General features: G+C 44.2%; 1 protein-coding gene across 2 annotated transcripts; it reads left to right on the top strand.

Moving 5' to 3' along the window:
- The first annotated feature begins 370 nt into the window (after positions 1-370).
- LOC115139726 (methylosome protein WDR77-like) lies at positions 371-14,645 on the top strand. 2 transcript variants are annotated; one of them, XM_029677436.2, is made up of 10 exons: positions 371-1,177; positions 1,662-1,847; positions 2,269-2,407; positions 12,838-12,887; positions 13,006-13,076; positions 13,270-13,327; positions 13,866-13,940; positions 14,059-14,167; positions 14,250-14,318; positions 14,458-14,645. In XM_029677436.2, the coding sequence occupies exons 1-10, from the start codon at positions 1,069-1,071 to the stop codon at positions 14,612-14,614; spliced, it is 1,023 nt and encodes a 340-aa protein (XP_029533296.1). In that variant the 5' UTR covers positions 371-1,068; the 3' UTR covers positions 14,615-14,645. The 2 variants fall into 2 exon arrangements, with proteins under 2 accessions (XP_029533296.1, XP_029533305.1); XM_029677445.2 differs by having other exon boundaries at positions 373-1,177; positions 13,872-13,940.
- Positions 14,646-14,655: the final 10 nt, after the last annotated feature.

Raw genomic sequence — 14,655 nt, 5'->3', positions numbered from 1 at the left:
CTAGCCATGAACATGTAACTGCGCCCCAAATAGCTCTTCTCCAGCAGGTGGGGTTTTGTATTTTTTTCGCTCACCAAGCAAGGAGTATAGCAGTCAATGAGTTTCGAATTTGGTTAACATGAAATGGAATGGCATATTTGATCGAATATAAGTTTCGTAATGCTTCGGTTGTTACAAGTGTACTGATGTAAAGTAGAACACGTGTGACATCCCGGCAGCTTTGGAGAAAAAAAGCACTTTACAGCTGAGTTGTGCCTTTTGTCCACACACCTATCTACCTTCTCATTGGATAGAATGGTCCCACTTGATGTTGCCTCCTTCCTACTGCCTTCCATTTTAAGACTTCTCTTCTCATTGCAAGAGCGGCCACTTAAGTATCTGGTAAATATAATGGATAATCTGTGGTATGCATGTAGGAGTCTACAATCTCACTATGTCAGTATTAGAAAACACCCGATTCGACTACAATCACCCCATTAAAAGGTATACAAGTATGGGCTAAGAATCCGAGCTGGAAATTAATGGGAGAGACGTATAATGCTCTGCCCAGCAGACTGTCGACCACTTGAGTTCATGTTGTCATGTTGCGTCACGCGGTTGCTAAATTAGCAAATTGTCACGCAATCCCTTCTTAATAAAAGTCAGGGTATGAGTCGAGAAACCAGACTATTTCCTTGAAGTACGGTATGTCACGAGTTGAAAGCTATACGATACTATAGAGAACAAGTTAATTATCTCACATCTCTGAAAATAATTGTAATGTTGTACTTCATGCTAATGTTGGGTTTTTGAGCTATCGACTTCTTGAGGGAGTGTTCTTGTCCAGAATCGCCCAGAATGCATCGCGCGACCCATGGAAGATAATTGGGGAACGTACACGATGGAGTTCTTTGGCTGTTTGAAAGTTCATTCATTTCTGGCGTGCACGATGCAGTACTAGAACGTAAACCTAAATAAATTAGTTTCGTAGTCCGTGGTTTCTCGAATAGCTAGCTAAGTTATTACATTTATTGTACAAATAATTATTTGTATTGCAAACACTAGCCTGAGTGAATCAGAGTTGCCTGGATGAAAAGTATAGTAAATGCCAATATGATAAAGGAAAACGGATGGAACATACCTCCAAATGCCCCCGCGTGTATGGAGAAGCATTTGGAGTCGGCGCAGTACAGGGGAGGTAAGCAAAGTCACACAGCTAGTGTTTGATGCAGCCTTGTGTGATAGTTAGCTTCCAGACACATGGGTATTAGAAAGGGCTAGCTAACTACCGGCACAGCACGTTGTTGTCGCAAAATAAAGTGACACAAGTCATAACCTATATCATTAACAGCAATAACACACAGTAAAGTCATGTTTGTTCTATGGTAAAATTGACTGTACCACACTTTAGCAAGCTACAGCTAACTTGTTATTTCGAAGAGAATGATAATTGATATTTCTATAGTGCTTTTCATAACAATCTCAAAGCGCTTCAATGGTGCGTTACTAGTTCCTCTAACGTTATCATATTGCAAGCTAGCTAGCTAACGTTGGACCTAAACTAACAATTATAGTTAGCTAGCTATGCTAAATAACCTGCCACCCTATTCTATGGCACTTCAGCACAGGCACAAGACACCATATGATTCAACTATTGACATTTTTCTATTTTCTTCCCATAGATGGCACCCTGTTGTTGGGGGCCTCCAGTCTGACAGGCAGGTGCTGGCAGGGCTCCATCTGGATCTACTGTGATCCCAAGCAGTCTCCCAACGAGGGCTTCTGTAAGGCTGGTGTCCAGACAGAGGCAGGCATCACAGATGTAAAGTGGGTTTCAGAGAGGGGTGTCCTAGTTGCATCTGACTCTGGTAAGTAGGAATGACAGTAATCATTACTAAATGCATATCATATTCTGCTGTAAATAAGGCTGGTCTAAAGTGAGGGAAATATAGTTAAAAGTACAATGATTACATTTAACATTTTTACATTTAAGTCATTTAGCAGACGCTCTTATCCAGAGCGACTTACAAATTGGTGCATTCACCTTATGACATCCAGTGGAGCAGCCACTTTACAATAGTGCATCTAAATCTTTTAGGGGGGTGAGAAGGATTACTTTATCCTATCCTAGGTATTCCTTAAAGAGGTGGGGTTTCAGGTGTCTCCGGAAGGTGGTGATTGACTCCGCTGTCCTGGCGTCGTGAGGGCGTAATTCAGGCAGACATCATCTAGATTATTTGCGAGCTATACAAAAGTGTTGATGCAAATGTGGTTTGACTGGTGTTGTAGGTGCTGTTGAGCTGTGGGAGCTATCAGAGGATGAGAGTCTGCTGGAGAAACGGTTCGCCAAACTCGAGCATGATCACATCGTTACCAGCGTGAGCCCTGCTGGGTCAAGCCATGCCATCAGCGGCAGTATGGACAACCGGTCAGTAGGGGGCAGTCTCTACTTGTGTGTCTCATTCAGAGTATGTGTGCGAGGAGCGGAGTGTGACCAATTTGACTGAAGCGTTCGAATTGCGATATTCCCAAAGGCTGGGAGCGTTGGCCTTCTCACCCACTTGTAATTTCAATCCAGTAAGCGCTCACTTCACAAGCTCGGGGCTTTCCTGGCCAAGCATGCATTTGTGTGCTGCATGCATTTGTGTGCTGCGGTACCCCCTTGCTTTAGCTACTAACATAGGGTTCACTTAATATTTTCATAAAGAAACTGGTAAAACATGGGTGCAAAATCAAGGTGCGCTACAAAGATGAGGACCAAGTGCAAGAGGGAGTGCAGTGATAGTGTCCAACTATTAAATCAAATTTTAATGGTCACATACGTTTATTTAGCAGATGTTATTGCGGGTGTAGCGAAATACTTGTTCCTCATTCCAACAATGCAGTAATATCATAACAATTTATAACAATACACACATCTAAAGTAAAATCTATATAAATATTAGGACAAGCAATGTCGGAGTGGCACTGACTAAACTACAGTAGAATATAATACAGTATATATATTTTGAAATTAGTAAATCAGTTTGTAAACATTTATTAACCTCTCTGAGATATGTGGGACGGTAGCGTCCCACTTGGCCAAAAGCCAGAGGAAATGCAGAAGGCCAAATTCAAATCAATTCCTATAAAAATCTAACTTTCATGAAATCACACATGTAAGATACCAAATTAAAGCTACACGTGTTGTGAATCTAGCAAACATGTCAGATTTCTTAAAGGCTCTTTGGCGAAAGCAAACAATGCTATTATCTGAGGATAGCACCTCCATAAACAAAATAACATTTCAACCCTGCAGCTGCGACACAAAACGCAGAAATAAACCTTTGACAAGCTTCTTCTTTTGGCACTCCAATATGTCCCATAAACATCACAAATGGTTATTTTGTCCGATTAATTCCGTCCATATATACCCAAAATGTCCATTTATTTGGCGCTTTTGATCCAGAAAAACACCGGTTCCAACTTGCACAGAGTGACTACAAAATATCTCAAAAGTTACCTGTAAACTTTGCCAAAACATTTCAAACTAGTTTTGTAATACAACTTTAGGTATTTTTAAAAGTAAATAATCAATGAAGTTAAAGATGGGATGATCTGTGTTCAATACAGGAATAAATCAAACTGAAGCATGATTTCTGGTCATGCGCCTCTATCAAACAGTACACATGAAGTGACCCTCGTTCAAGATGGCCGTACTTCATTACACAAAGGAATAACCTCAAGCAATTTCTAAAGACTGGTGACATCTAGTGGAACGGCAAGCAAGTACCTTAGAAATCTGGATTCCCAATGAAAACTTATTAAAAAGAGGGTGACTTCAAAAAAAATAATCTGAATGGTTTGTCCTCTGGGTTTGGCCTGCTACATAAGTTCTGTTATACTCAGACATGATTCAAACAGTTTTAGAAACTTCAGTTTTTTCTATCAAAATATACTAATAATGTGCATATCTTATCTTCTGCGGATGAGTAGCAGGCAGTTGAATTTGGGCATGCTTTTTGTCCAAAATTCCAAATGCTGTCCCCTATCCTAGACTATTTAAGTCTGCTGGCCTTCCGATAGCTGTTTTTCAGTCTCTCGTCCCAGCTTTGATGCAGCTGTACTGACCTCACCTTCTAGGTGGTAGCGGGGTGAACAAGCCGAGGCTCAGTGGTTGATGTCCTTGATGATCATTTTGGCCTTCCTATGACATCAGGTGCTGTAGGTGTCCTGGCGGGCAAGCAGTGTCCCCCCTGGTGATGCGTTGTGCAGACTGCACCACCCTCTGGAGAGTCCTGCGATTGCGGCAGCCCGACCCGATGCTCTCAATTGTGCATCTGTAAGAGTTTGGTTCTTAGTGGCCAAGACAAATTTCTTCAGCCTCCTGAGGTTGAAGAGACGCTGTTGCGCCTTCACCACACTGTGTGTGGGTGGACCATTTCAGATTGTCGATGTGTAAGCTGAGGAACTTGAAGCTTTTCACCTTCTCCAATGTGGTCCTGACGGTGGATATGGGCGTGCTCTCTCTGCTGTTTCCTGAAGTCCACAATCAGCTCCTTTGTTTTTTTGATGTTGAGTGAGAGGTTATTTAATTGGCACTACTCTCCCAGGGCCCTCACCTCCTTCATGTAGGCTCTCATCATTGTAGCTAATAACACCTATAACTAATGTCATCTGCAAACTTGATGATTGCGTTGGAGGCATGTGTGGCCACAGTCATGGGTGAACAGGGAGTACAGGAGAGGGCTGTGCACACACCCTTGTGGGGCCCCTTTGTTGAGGATCAGCAAAGTGGTGTTGTATCCTACTTTGACCACCTGGGGGTGGCCCGTCAGGAAGTCCATGACCCAGTTGCACAGTGCGGGGTTCAGACCCAGGGCCCTGAGCTTAATGATGAGCTTGGAGGGTACTATGCTGTTGTGTTGAAGGCTGAGCTAAAGTCAATGAACAGCATTCTTACATGGGTATTCCTCTTGTCCAGATGGAATAGAGCAGTGTTCAGTGCGACAGCGATTGCATCGTCTGGATCTATTGGGGCGGTATGCAAATTGAAGTGGGTCTAAGATGTAAGGTAGAGGTGATATGATCCTTAACTAGCCTCTCAAAGCACTTCATGATGACAAGTGAGTGCTATGGCGCAATAGTCATTTAGTTCAGTTACCTTTGTTCCTGTACACAAGAAAGCAATGGTGGACATCTTGAAGCATGTGGGGACAGCAGACTGGGATAGGGAGATTGAAAGTGCATGCCCTGAGGAAGCAGCTAGGGATGCTGCATGGGCAGGCAGCCTTGTGAGGGTTAGCATATTTAAATGTCATATTCACGTCGGCCATGGAGAACCTGAGCACACAGTCCTTGGGGAGTGGGCCGTGTCGGTTGCAATATGTCCTCAAAGCGGGCGGCGGTGTTTAGCTTGTCCTGGAGCAAGACGTCGGTGTACGACGTAGCTGGTTTTCCCTTTGTAATCTGTGATTGTCTGTAGACCCTGCCACATATGAGCCATTTGAATTGCGACCCCACTCTCTCTACTGACATTTTAGTAGTGGTTAGAGCGCTGGACTAGTAACCGGAAGGTTGCAAGTTCAAACCCCCGAGCCGACAAGGTACAAATCTGTCGTTCTGCCCCTGAACAGGCAGTTAACCCACTGTTCCTAGGCCGTCATTGAAAAATAAGAATTTGTTATTAACTGACTTGCCTGGTTAAATAAAGGTAAAAAAAAAAAAAACAATCCCAGTCACCTTGCCATGGTTAAATGCAGTGGTTTTGTGCTTTCAGTTTTGCACAAATGCTGCTATCTATCCATGCTTCTGATTTGGGTTTTAATAGTCAGTGGGAACAACATCCGCTATACACTTACTGATGAACTCAGTCACTTGTGTCGCAGAACACATCCCAGTCCGCGTGATCACAATCTTGAAGCGTGGATTCCGATTGGTCAGACCAGCTTTGAATAGTCCTTAGCACGGGTACTTCCTGTTTGAGTTTCTGGCAATAGGAAGGGAAAAGCAAAATGGAGTCGCTCTGATTTACCGAAAGGAGGGTGGAGGAGGGCTTTGTAGGTACTCCAGAAGTTGGAGTAGCAGTGGTTGCATGTTTTAGCACCGCGAGTACTACAATCAATGTGTTGATAGAACTTCGGTAGCGTTTTCCTCAAATTTGCTTTAAAATCCCCAGCAAGAACATGCGACTTCAGGATATGTGGTTTCCAGTTTGCGTAAAGTCCAATGTAGTTCCTTGAGGGCAGTCGTATCGACTTGATGGAGAATATACATGGCTGTGACTATAACTGAAGAGAATTCTCTTGGGGGGGAGTACGTTTGGCATTTTCGGTATTCTATGTTGTGTGAACAAAAGGACTTGAGTTTCTGTATGTTATCACAATCGCACCATGTGTAGTTAATCATGAAACATACACCCCTGCCTGCCTTCTTCCCAGACTTCTTTATTCCTGTCTGCGCGATGTACTGAGAACCCAACTGGCTGTATGGATGGGGACAGTATATTTGGCAAGAGCATGGTTCCGTGAAACAGTATGTTAGTCCCTGATGTCTCTCTGGAAGGAGAGCCTTGCCCTGAGCTCGTCTACTTTAATGTCCAGAAACTCCAGAGTACAGGCCTTTGTGTAATGCTCATTCCTTCGACGATCAGCGCAAATCTGACAACACCCCTGGTGAGAGACAACTGACTCGTCAGTGAAGAGCACTTTTTGCCTGTCTTGTCCAGCCACTGTGGGTTTGTGCCCATAGGCTGCGTTGTTGCCGATGATGTCTGGTGAGGACCTGCCTTACAACAGGCCCTCAATCCAGCCTATTGAGGACAGTCTGAGCACTGATGGAGGGATTGTGCATTCCTGGTGTAACTTGGGCAGTTGTTGCCATTCTGTACCTGTCCCGCAGGTGTGATGTTCGGATGTACTGATCCTGTGCAGGTGTTACACGTAGTCTGCCCCCACGAGGACGATCAGCTGTCCGTCCTGTCTCCGTGTAGCGTTGTCTTAGGCATCTCACAGTATGGACATTGCAATTTATTGCCCTGGCCACATCTGCAGTCCTCATGCCTCCTTGCAGCATGCCTAAGGCACGTTCACGCAGATGAGCAGGGACCCTGGGCATCTTTCTTTTGGTGTTTTTCAGAGTCAGTAGAAAGGCCTTTTTAGTGTCCTAAGTTTTCATAACTGTGACCTTAATTTACTACTGTCTAAGCTGGTAGTGTCTTAATGACTGTTCCACGGGTGCATGTTCATTAATTGTTTATTCATTGAACAAGCATGGGAAATGTGCAACATCAAATTGATCAGAAATAGTGTTGACATTGCTAATGTTTTAAATGACTATTGTAGCTGGAAATGGCTGATTTAATCCATGTAACGTTTACAAATTTAAAAAATCTACATAGGTGTACAGAGGCCCATTATCAACAACAATCACTCCTGTGTTCCAGTGGCACATTGTTAGCTAATTCAAGTTTATAATTTTAAAAGGATAATTGATCATTAGAAACCCATTTGTAATTGTTAGCACAGCTGAAAACTGTTGTGCTGACGAAGTAATAAAACTGGCCTCCTTTAGACTAATTGAGTATCTGGAGCATCCGCATTTGTGGGTTCGATTACAGGCTCAGAATGGCCATAAACAAAACTTTATTCTGAAACTCGTCAGACTATTCCTTTTCTGTGTAATGAGAAAGAAACTGAAGATCACGTACAACGCTGTATACTACTCCCTTCACAGAACAGCGCAAACTGACTAACCAGAATAGAAAGAGTGGGAGGCCCCAGGGCACAACTGAGCAAGAAGACAAGTAAAGAAAAATATATATATATATATTTCACCTTTTATTTAACCAGGTAAGCTAGTTGAGAACAAGTTCTCATTTACAACTGCGACCTGGCCAAGATAAAGCAAAGCAGTGCGACAGAAACGACAGTTACATGGAATAAACAAGCGTACAGTCAACACAATAGGAAAAAAACTTATATTTATTTGTATTTTTTTACTTCACCTTTATTTAACCAGGTAGGCTAGTTGAGAACAAGTTCTCATTTACAACTGCGACCTGGCCAAGATAAAGCATAGCAGTGTGAACAGACAACAACAGAGTTACACATGGAGTAAACAATAAACAAGTCAATAACACAGTAGGGGGAAAAAATTGTGTATATACATTGTGTGCAAAAGGCGTGAGGAGGTAGGCGAATAATTACAATTTAGCAGATTAACACGAGTGGTAAATGATCAGATGGTCATGTGCAGGTAGAGATACTGGTGTGCAAAAGAGCAGAAAAGTAAATAAATAAAAACAGTATGGGGATGAGGTAGGTAAATTGGGTGGGCTATTTACCGATGGACTATGTACAGCTGCAGCGATCGGTTAGCTGCTCAGATAGCAGATGTTTAAAGTTCAGCAAAAAAAAAAAAAGTTTTTTTCTCTATTTGTTCCAGTCACAGGCAGCAAAGAACTGGAAGGAAAGGCGGCCAAATGAGGTGTTGGCTTTAGGGATGATCAGTGAGATACACCTGCTGGAGCGCGTGCTATGGGTGGGTGTTGCCATCGTGACCAGTGAACTGAGAAGACGGAGCTTTACCTAGCATGGACTTGTAGATGACCTGGAACCACTGAGTCTGGCGACGAATATGTAGCGAGGGCCAGCTGACTAGGGCATACAGGTCGCAGTGGTGGGTGGAATAAGGTGATTTAGTAACAAAACGGATGGCACTGTGATAAACTGCATCCAGTTTGCTGAGTAGAGTATTGGAAGCTATTTTGTAGATGACATCGCCGAAGTGGAGGATCGGTAGGATAGTCAGTTTCACTAGGGTAAGTTTGGCGGTGTGAGTGAAGGAGGCTTTGTTGCGAAATAGAAAGCCGACTCTAGATTTGATTTTAGATTGGAGATGTTTGATATGAGTCTGGAAGGAGAGTTTACGGTCTAGCCAGACACCTAGGTACTTATACTAGGTCGGAATCATCCTCGGTAGGAATGCTAGTCCGGCGTGCGGGTGCAGGCAGCGAACGGTTGAAAAGCATGCATTTGGTTTTACTAGCGTTTAAGAGCAGTTGGAGGCCACGGAAGGAGTGTTGAATGGCATTGAAGCTCATTTGGAGGTTAGATAGCACAGTGTCCAAGGAAGGGCCAGAGGTATACGGAATGGTGTCGTCTGCGTAGAGGTGGATCAGGGAATCGCCTGCAGCAAGAGCAACATCATTGATATTTACAGAGAAAAGAGTCGTCCTGAGATTTGAACCCTGTGGCACCCCATAGAGACTGCCAGAGGACCGGACAACATGCCCTCCGATTTGACACACTGAACTCTGTCTGCAATGTAGTTGGTGAACCAGGCAATGCAGTCATTAGAAAAACAGAGGCTGCGGAGGCTGCCGATAAGAATATGATGATTGACAGAGTCGAAGCTTTGGCCAGGTCGATTAAGACGGCTGCACAGTACTGTCTTTTATGGATGGCGGTTATGATATCGTTTACAGAGCTGTTGGCCGAGGTTGGAGTAGCCAGGAGGAAGGCATGGCCAGCCGTTGAGAAATGCTTGTTGAAGTTTTCGATTATCATGGATTTATCGGTGGTGACCGTGTTACCTAGCCTCAGTGCAGTGGGCAGCTGGGAGGAGGTGCTCTTGTTCTCCATGGACTTCACAGTGTCCCAGAACTTTTTGGAGTTGGAGCTACAGGATGCAAACTTCTGCCTGAAGAAGCTGGCCTTAGCTTTCCTGACTGACTGCGTGTATTGGTTCCTGACTTCCCTGAACAGTTGCATATCGCGGGGACTGTTTGATGCTATTTCAGTCCGCCACAGGATGTTTTTTTTTCTGGTCAAGGGCAGTCGGGTCTGGAGTGAACCAAGGGCTATATCTGTTCTTAGTTCTACAATTTTTGAACGGGGCATGCTTATTTAAGATGGTAAGGAAATTACTTTTAAAGAACGACCAGGCATCCTCGACTGACGGGATGAGGTCAATGTCCTTCCAAGATACCTGGGCCAGGTCGATTAGAAAGCCCTGCTCGCAGAAGTGTTTTAGGGAGCATGTGACCGTGATGAGGGGTGGTCGTTTGACCGCGGACTTATTACGGATGCAGGCAATGAGGCAGTGATCGCTGAGATCCTGATTGAAAACAGCTGTGTATTTGGAGGGCAAGTTGGTCAGGATAATATCTGAGGGTGCCCGTGTTTACGGATTTAGGGTTGTACCTGGTGGTTTCCTTGATAATTTGTGAGATTGAGGGCATCTATCTTAGATTGTAGGACTGCTGGGGTGTTAAGCATATCCCAGTTTAGGTCACCTAACAGAATGAACTCTGAAGATAGATGGGGAGCAATCAATTCACATATGGTGTCCAGGGCACCACTGGGAGCTGAGGGGGTCTATAACATGCGGCAACATTGAGAGACTTATTTCTGGAGAGATTCGTTTTTTAAATTAGAAGCTCGACCTGTTTGGGCATAGACCTGGAAAGTATGACAGAACTTTGCAAGCTATCTCTGCAGTAGATTGCAACTCCTCCCCCTTTGACAGTTCTATCTTGATGGAAAATGTTGTAGTTGGGTATGGAAGTCCCAGAATTTTTGGTGGCCGCCTTAAATCAGGATTCAGACACGGCAAGGACATCGGGGTTGGCGCAGTGTGCTAAAGCAATGAGTAAAACATACCTAGGGAGGAGGCTTTTGACGTTAACATGCATGAAACCAATGCTTTTTCGAATACAGAAGTCAACAAATGAGAGTTCCTGGGTTAGCCTCCACATCACCAGAGGAACAGAGGAGGAGTCTGATGAGGGTACGGCTAAAGGCTAGCAAAACTGGTCGTCTGGTGCATTGGGGTCAGAGAATAAAGGAGCAGATTTCTGGGTGTGGTAGTATAGATTCAGGGCATAATGTGCAGACAAGTATGGTGGGGTGCGAGTACAGTGGAGGTAAGCCGAGGCACTGAGTGATAAGAGGTTGCATCTCTGGACATGCTGTTTATACTGGGTGAGGTTACCGCATGTGGGAGGTGGGACAACGGAGGTATCTAAGGCATGTACAGTGAGACTAGGGGCTCCACAGTAAACTAAAACAATAATAATTATCCTAAACTGTATACAAGGCATATTGACATTTGAGACATAAAGCGAGGCATAAAGCAATCACGTGTTGATTGGGAGAGCGAGCTAAGTCAACAATGGGTAAGACAACAGCTAATCAGCTAAGTCAACAACAACAGGTAAAATGGCGATGAACAAAGTGGATTACCGTGATAAATGAACAGTCCAGCGGGCATCAGCTATGTAGCCATGTGATCATAGGCTCCAGTGTACAGCAATAGATGAAACAGGGAAGCCGCTAGGTAGTTACTACGCTAGCACGCGGGAGACAGCGTTTAAAGTTAGCAGTCCGGGGTAAGTAGAAGCGTCTGCTCCGTCGTCCAGCAAAGGCCGGTTGAAGGCACAGCTGATGTAATTACGTCTGCTGACCAGTCGTGGTGGTACAGCGGGGCGCTGTGTCGACTAAGGGACCGGCCAGATGGCGAAAGAGGTAATGTAGTTGTGGGAATAGCTGGCTACTTTTTGATGAAAGTTTTAGCTATAGGGTCTATAAAAAAATGCGGATTCGTGTCACAATGAGTGAGGTGGATTACCGGAAGGTATATAAAATACAAAAAGTAAACGAGAGGACAACAAACCACGTCTGCACTACTACGCCATCTTGGTGTCTAGTTTGAGAAACCGATGCCTCAAGTCCTCAACTGGCAGCTTCATTAAATAGTACCTGCAAAACACCCGTCTCAACGTCAACAGTGAAGAGGCGACTCAGATGCTGGTTTTCTAGGCAGAAAAGGTCATGTATACAAACAATAGGCCATAATTGATTTTTGGCACAATAGGCCTGGCATATTCCCACTTTCAAAGACCTTTTCTGTTTTGATTGGGTAATTTTGCCTAAAAACCTTTTAGGGCTACCTATAGAACAATGAAACTTGCCTGGCAAGAGTGGCCAAAAGGGTGTTTAGTGTCCCCAGTGGCTCTGCAAGTGTGGAGAGTCTTTTCTCCGCTGCTGGCCGGCTCTCCAGTCACCATCGCGTGAGCCTGAAGCCCCAGACTGGCCAAACTCGTGTTTCTAAAAATTATACTTTTTTTTAGTTTGACTTAAAAGGAAATACAAATTAGTCACAGCCTATGTGCTGTTTATAGACTAATGATTTAATTCAACAAAATGTTTAAATGCTGAGCACTTTGTCCCTACCAGCCTATTGTGTCACACTCCAATGCTTCACAATTTATTCCTTTGTAGGCTATAGCCTTGAAATAATGAAAATATAGCCTACATTCATTTTCGTTCCTTGGGCTCCCTGTCTGGCTCCTGACATATTTAGTATTTTCTGTTTAATGACATGTATCCTATTTGAAATGAGTTCTTCCTACATTCACCTTTTCATGTTTATTAAAATACTTTTCATTAATCATATGGTTTGGGTTCTATACTTCAAAAACCAAATGGTAGGTCCAAGTAGTTAAAAAATAAATTGGTGTTGGTTCAATTGTGATTTTAATGAATGGAGTGAATTTGGGGCAGCAGTTTGTTTTCCTGTGAGCGAGAGTTGGAAAGGTGGAGCGCCTGAGCGGTGTGCAAGCAACGCTCCTTGAGTGATGAGCGGGATGTCAGACCGCTCAACTCCACTCACATACTCTGGTCTCGTGCAAATTTAGGATTACTGGCATGACAGACCTAGGCCCTCTGTGTAACTGGCCTGGCTGTGAGTCTATTTTAACAGCTGCAGGTAATGGGAGTGTTGTAGCTTGGTTTGCATTTCCTGGTGTAGATATCATTTTAAAGCTGTCATAGCCCTAAGACTTGCTCAGTTCTTTCTTTTTTATGCCTGCTGCAGAATCAAAGTCTGGGACCTTATTCAGGGTGAAGTGGTCAGCACATATAATGGTAAGGAAACTAAACCTCATCTCTGTATTTTGAGCTGCACTATGGTGAACATGTCAGTGGCAGTTTCTCATGTTTCTATAGCTTGTCTATTTAACTGGATTGGTCACCTGTTCCACAGCTCACTCGAAGCCAGTCACTTGTGTGTCCTGCAATCCATCCGATGACTCCCTCTTCCTCTCATGTGGCCAGGTAAGAGCCAATACTAATTAGAGGGTTGTCTGTTTTAATCGGTTCGGTTTGGAATACGGCTTTTCTATTGTGTGCTATGAAATATGAAGCTAGATACAGTAAGTTGTAACTTACTGAAAGGAGAACATTGTTCTTGTATGAACTTGTTAATGTCTCCTCTCATTGATGTCTCTCTCCATTCCCCTTCCCTCAGGATGGTCGTTTGTTGCTTTGGGACAGGAGGAAACCCACCAAACCAGCCTCTAGATTAGGTGAATAGAACCACTCTGAACTGCAGTCAGCTAGGCAGCAGGATTTTCACGGGGCCGAGATGCGTAGTCTTCTGTTGCCAATGGATTGACGGTGACAATTTATCTTGGCTTGTCAGTGGTTCGTGATTTTTAGGTAGCCTTGGATTCTGTTGTCGAAGTGTATATCCTTGAGTAACCCAATCTTATGAATTCTGATAAATGCAGGGCGGGTCACTGCAGTAGGAACTTATAACAACATGTTGAAAAACAGGGTTATTTGGAAAATGTGGTTTAATTTTCCTAATGTATAAAACTTTTCCAGCGACCCTAGTAATTTCAATAATTGTGTGTTGGGACAATTCTGTGTGTTTTGTAAATATCCACTTCAAAAGTATCTAGACATCTACAGCACACCAATTACCCATTTGTTGTGTTCAAAGTGCACATGCAATGCATGTGAAGTGTGGAAATCAAAAACATGTACATGGTCAGGTGTGCCCAACCATGTTGTCCAGTGCATGTTGGTGGTTTCCCAGCTGACTTTGGAGATTTTATCTTGTCTCAGACGTAGAGCCCAGCTGTTGTCCTACATCAGTAGCCTGGCATCCCCACCACAGGACCACAATCGCCTACGGTAAGGACCAGTGCTACATTTCCCATGATGCATAGTGGTCCAAGCACATTGTTTTCAATGATTGATCTGCCAAGCTTTAATGATATGTTTGTTGAGAATGGCGTTTGTGTTGATTTAGGTGACGAGCTGGGACGAGTGACACTGAAGGACTTTCAGGGAGCAGAGCCTGGCCAGACACAGAGCACCCACAGCCGCAGGGTCTCCGGCCTAGCCTTCTCATCACACAGGTAAACACCAATTCGCACATCTACAGCAGTCAATGGTTTGTCAGACTAAACTAACACAATGATCTCTTACCTTCCAACACAGTGCCCCCTTGCTTGCCTCAATCAGTGATGACTGTACTGTTGCTGTGATGAACTCTGCGCTTAAGGAAACGTAAGTGTCGATGTATGGGCTGTTTACAATTGCTCCCTTGTTCATCCTTTTGGCTTGTTAACTCAAGCTATGAAATAAAATTGTGAAAATGTATTTGTACGCAGTCTCTTAAACATGTGGCTCTACTGCTCCACTCCAGGTTGAGAGACAAGAGGCACCAGGACTTTGTTCGGGGTGTCTGCTGGGCCCCTGGCGGTTCTGACACACTGACCACTGTGGGCTGGGACCACCAGGTCCTCCACCACGTCACGGGACAGGATGGACCCGCCACTGGATACTCCACGTCCCCACTGTAGACCCACCGCCCAGCCTGGGTCAGGAGATGGGAGGGGGTTGT

This window comes from Oncorhynchus nerka, linkage group LG2, assembly GCF_034236695.1.
Source record: "Oncorhynchus nerka isolate Pitt River linkage group LG2, Oner_Uvic_2.0, whole genome shotgun sequence".
Lineage (NCBI taxonomy): Eukaryota > Metazoa > Chordata > Actinopteri > Salmoniformes > Salmonidae > Oncorhynchus > Oncorhynchus nerka.
The sequence above is the reverse complement of the archived record's forward strand: the minus strand, read 5'-3'. Positions and strand labels throughout refer to the sequence as shown.

Excerpts from the sequence above, each read along its gene's own strand:
- LOC115139726 (XM_029677436.2), top strand. The coding sequence starts at position 1,069 with ATGAAAAGTATAGTAAATGCCAATATGATAAAGGAAAACGGATGGAAC. Across the intron at positions 2,408-12,837 it reads AGCGGCAGTATGGACAACCG|AATCAAAGTCTGGGACCTTA; the intron begins GTCAGTAGGGGG and ends TGCCTGCTGCAG. Across the intron at positions 13,328-13,865 it reads CAAACCAGCCTCTAGATTAG|TCTCAGACGTAGAGCCCAGC; the intron begins GTGAATAGAACC and ends GATTTTATCTTG.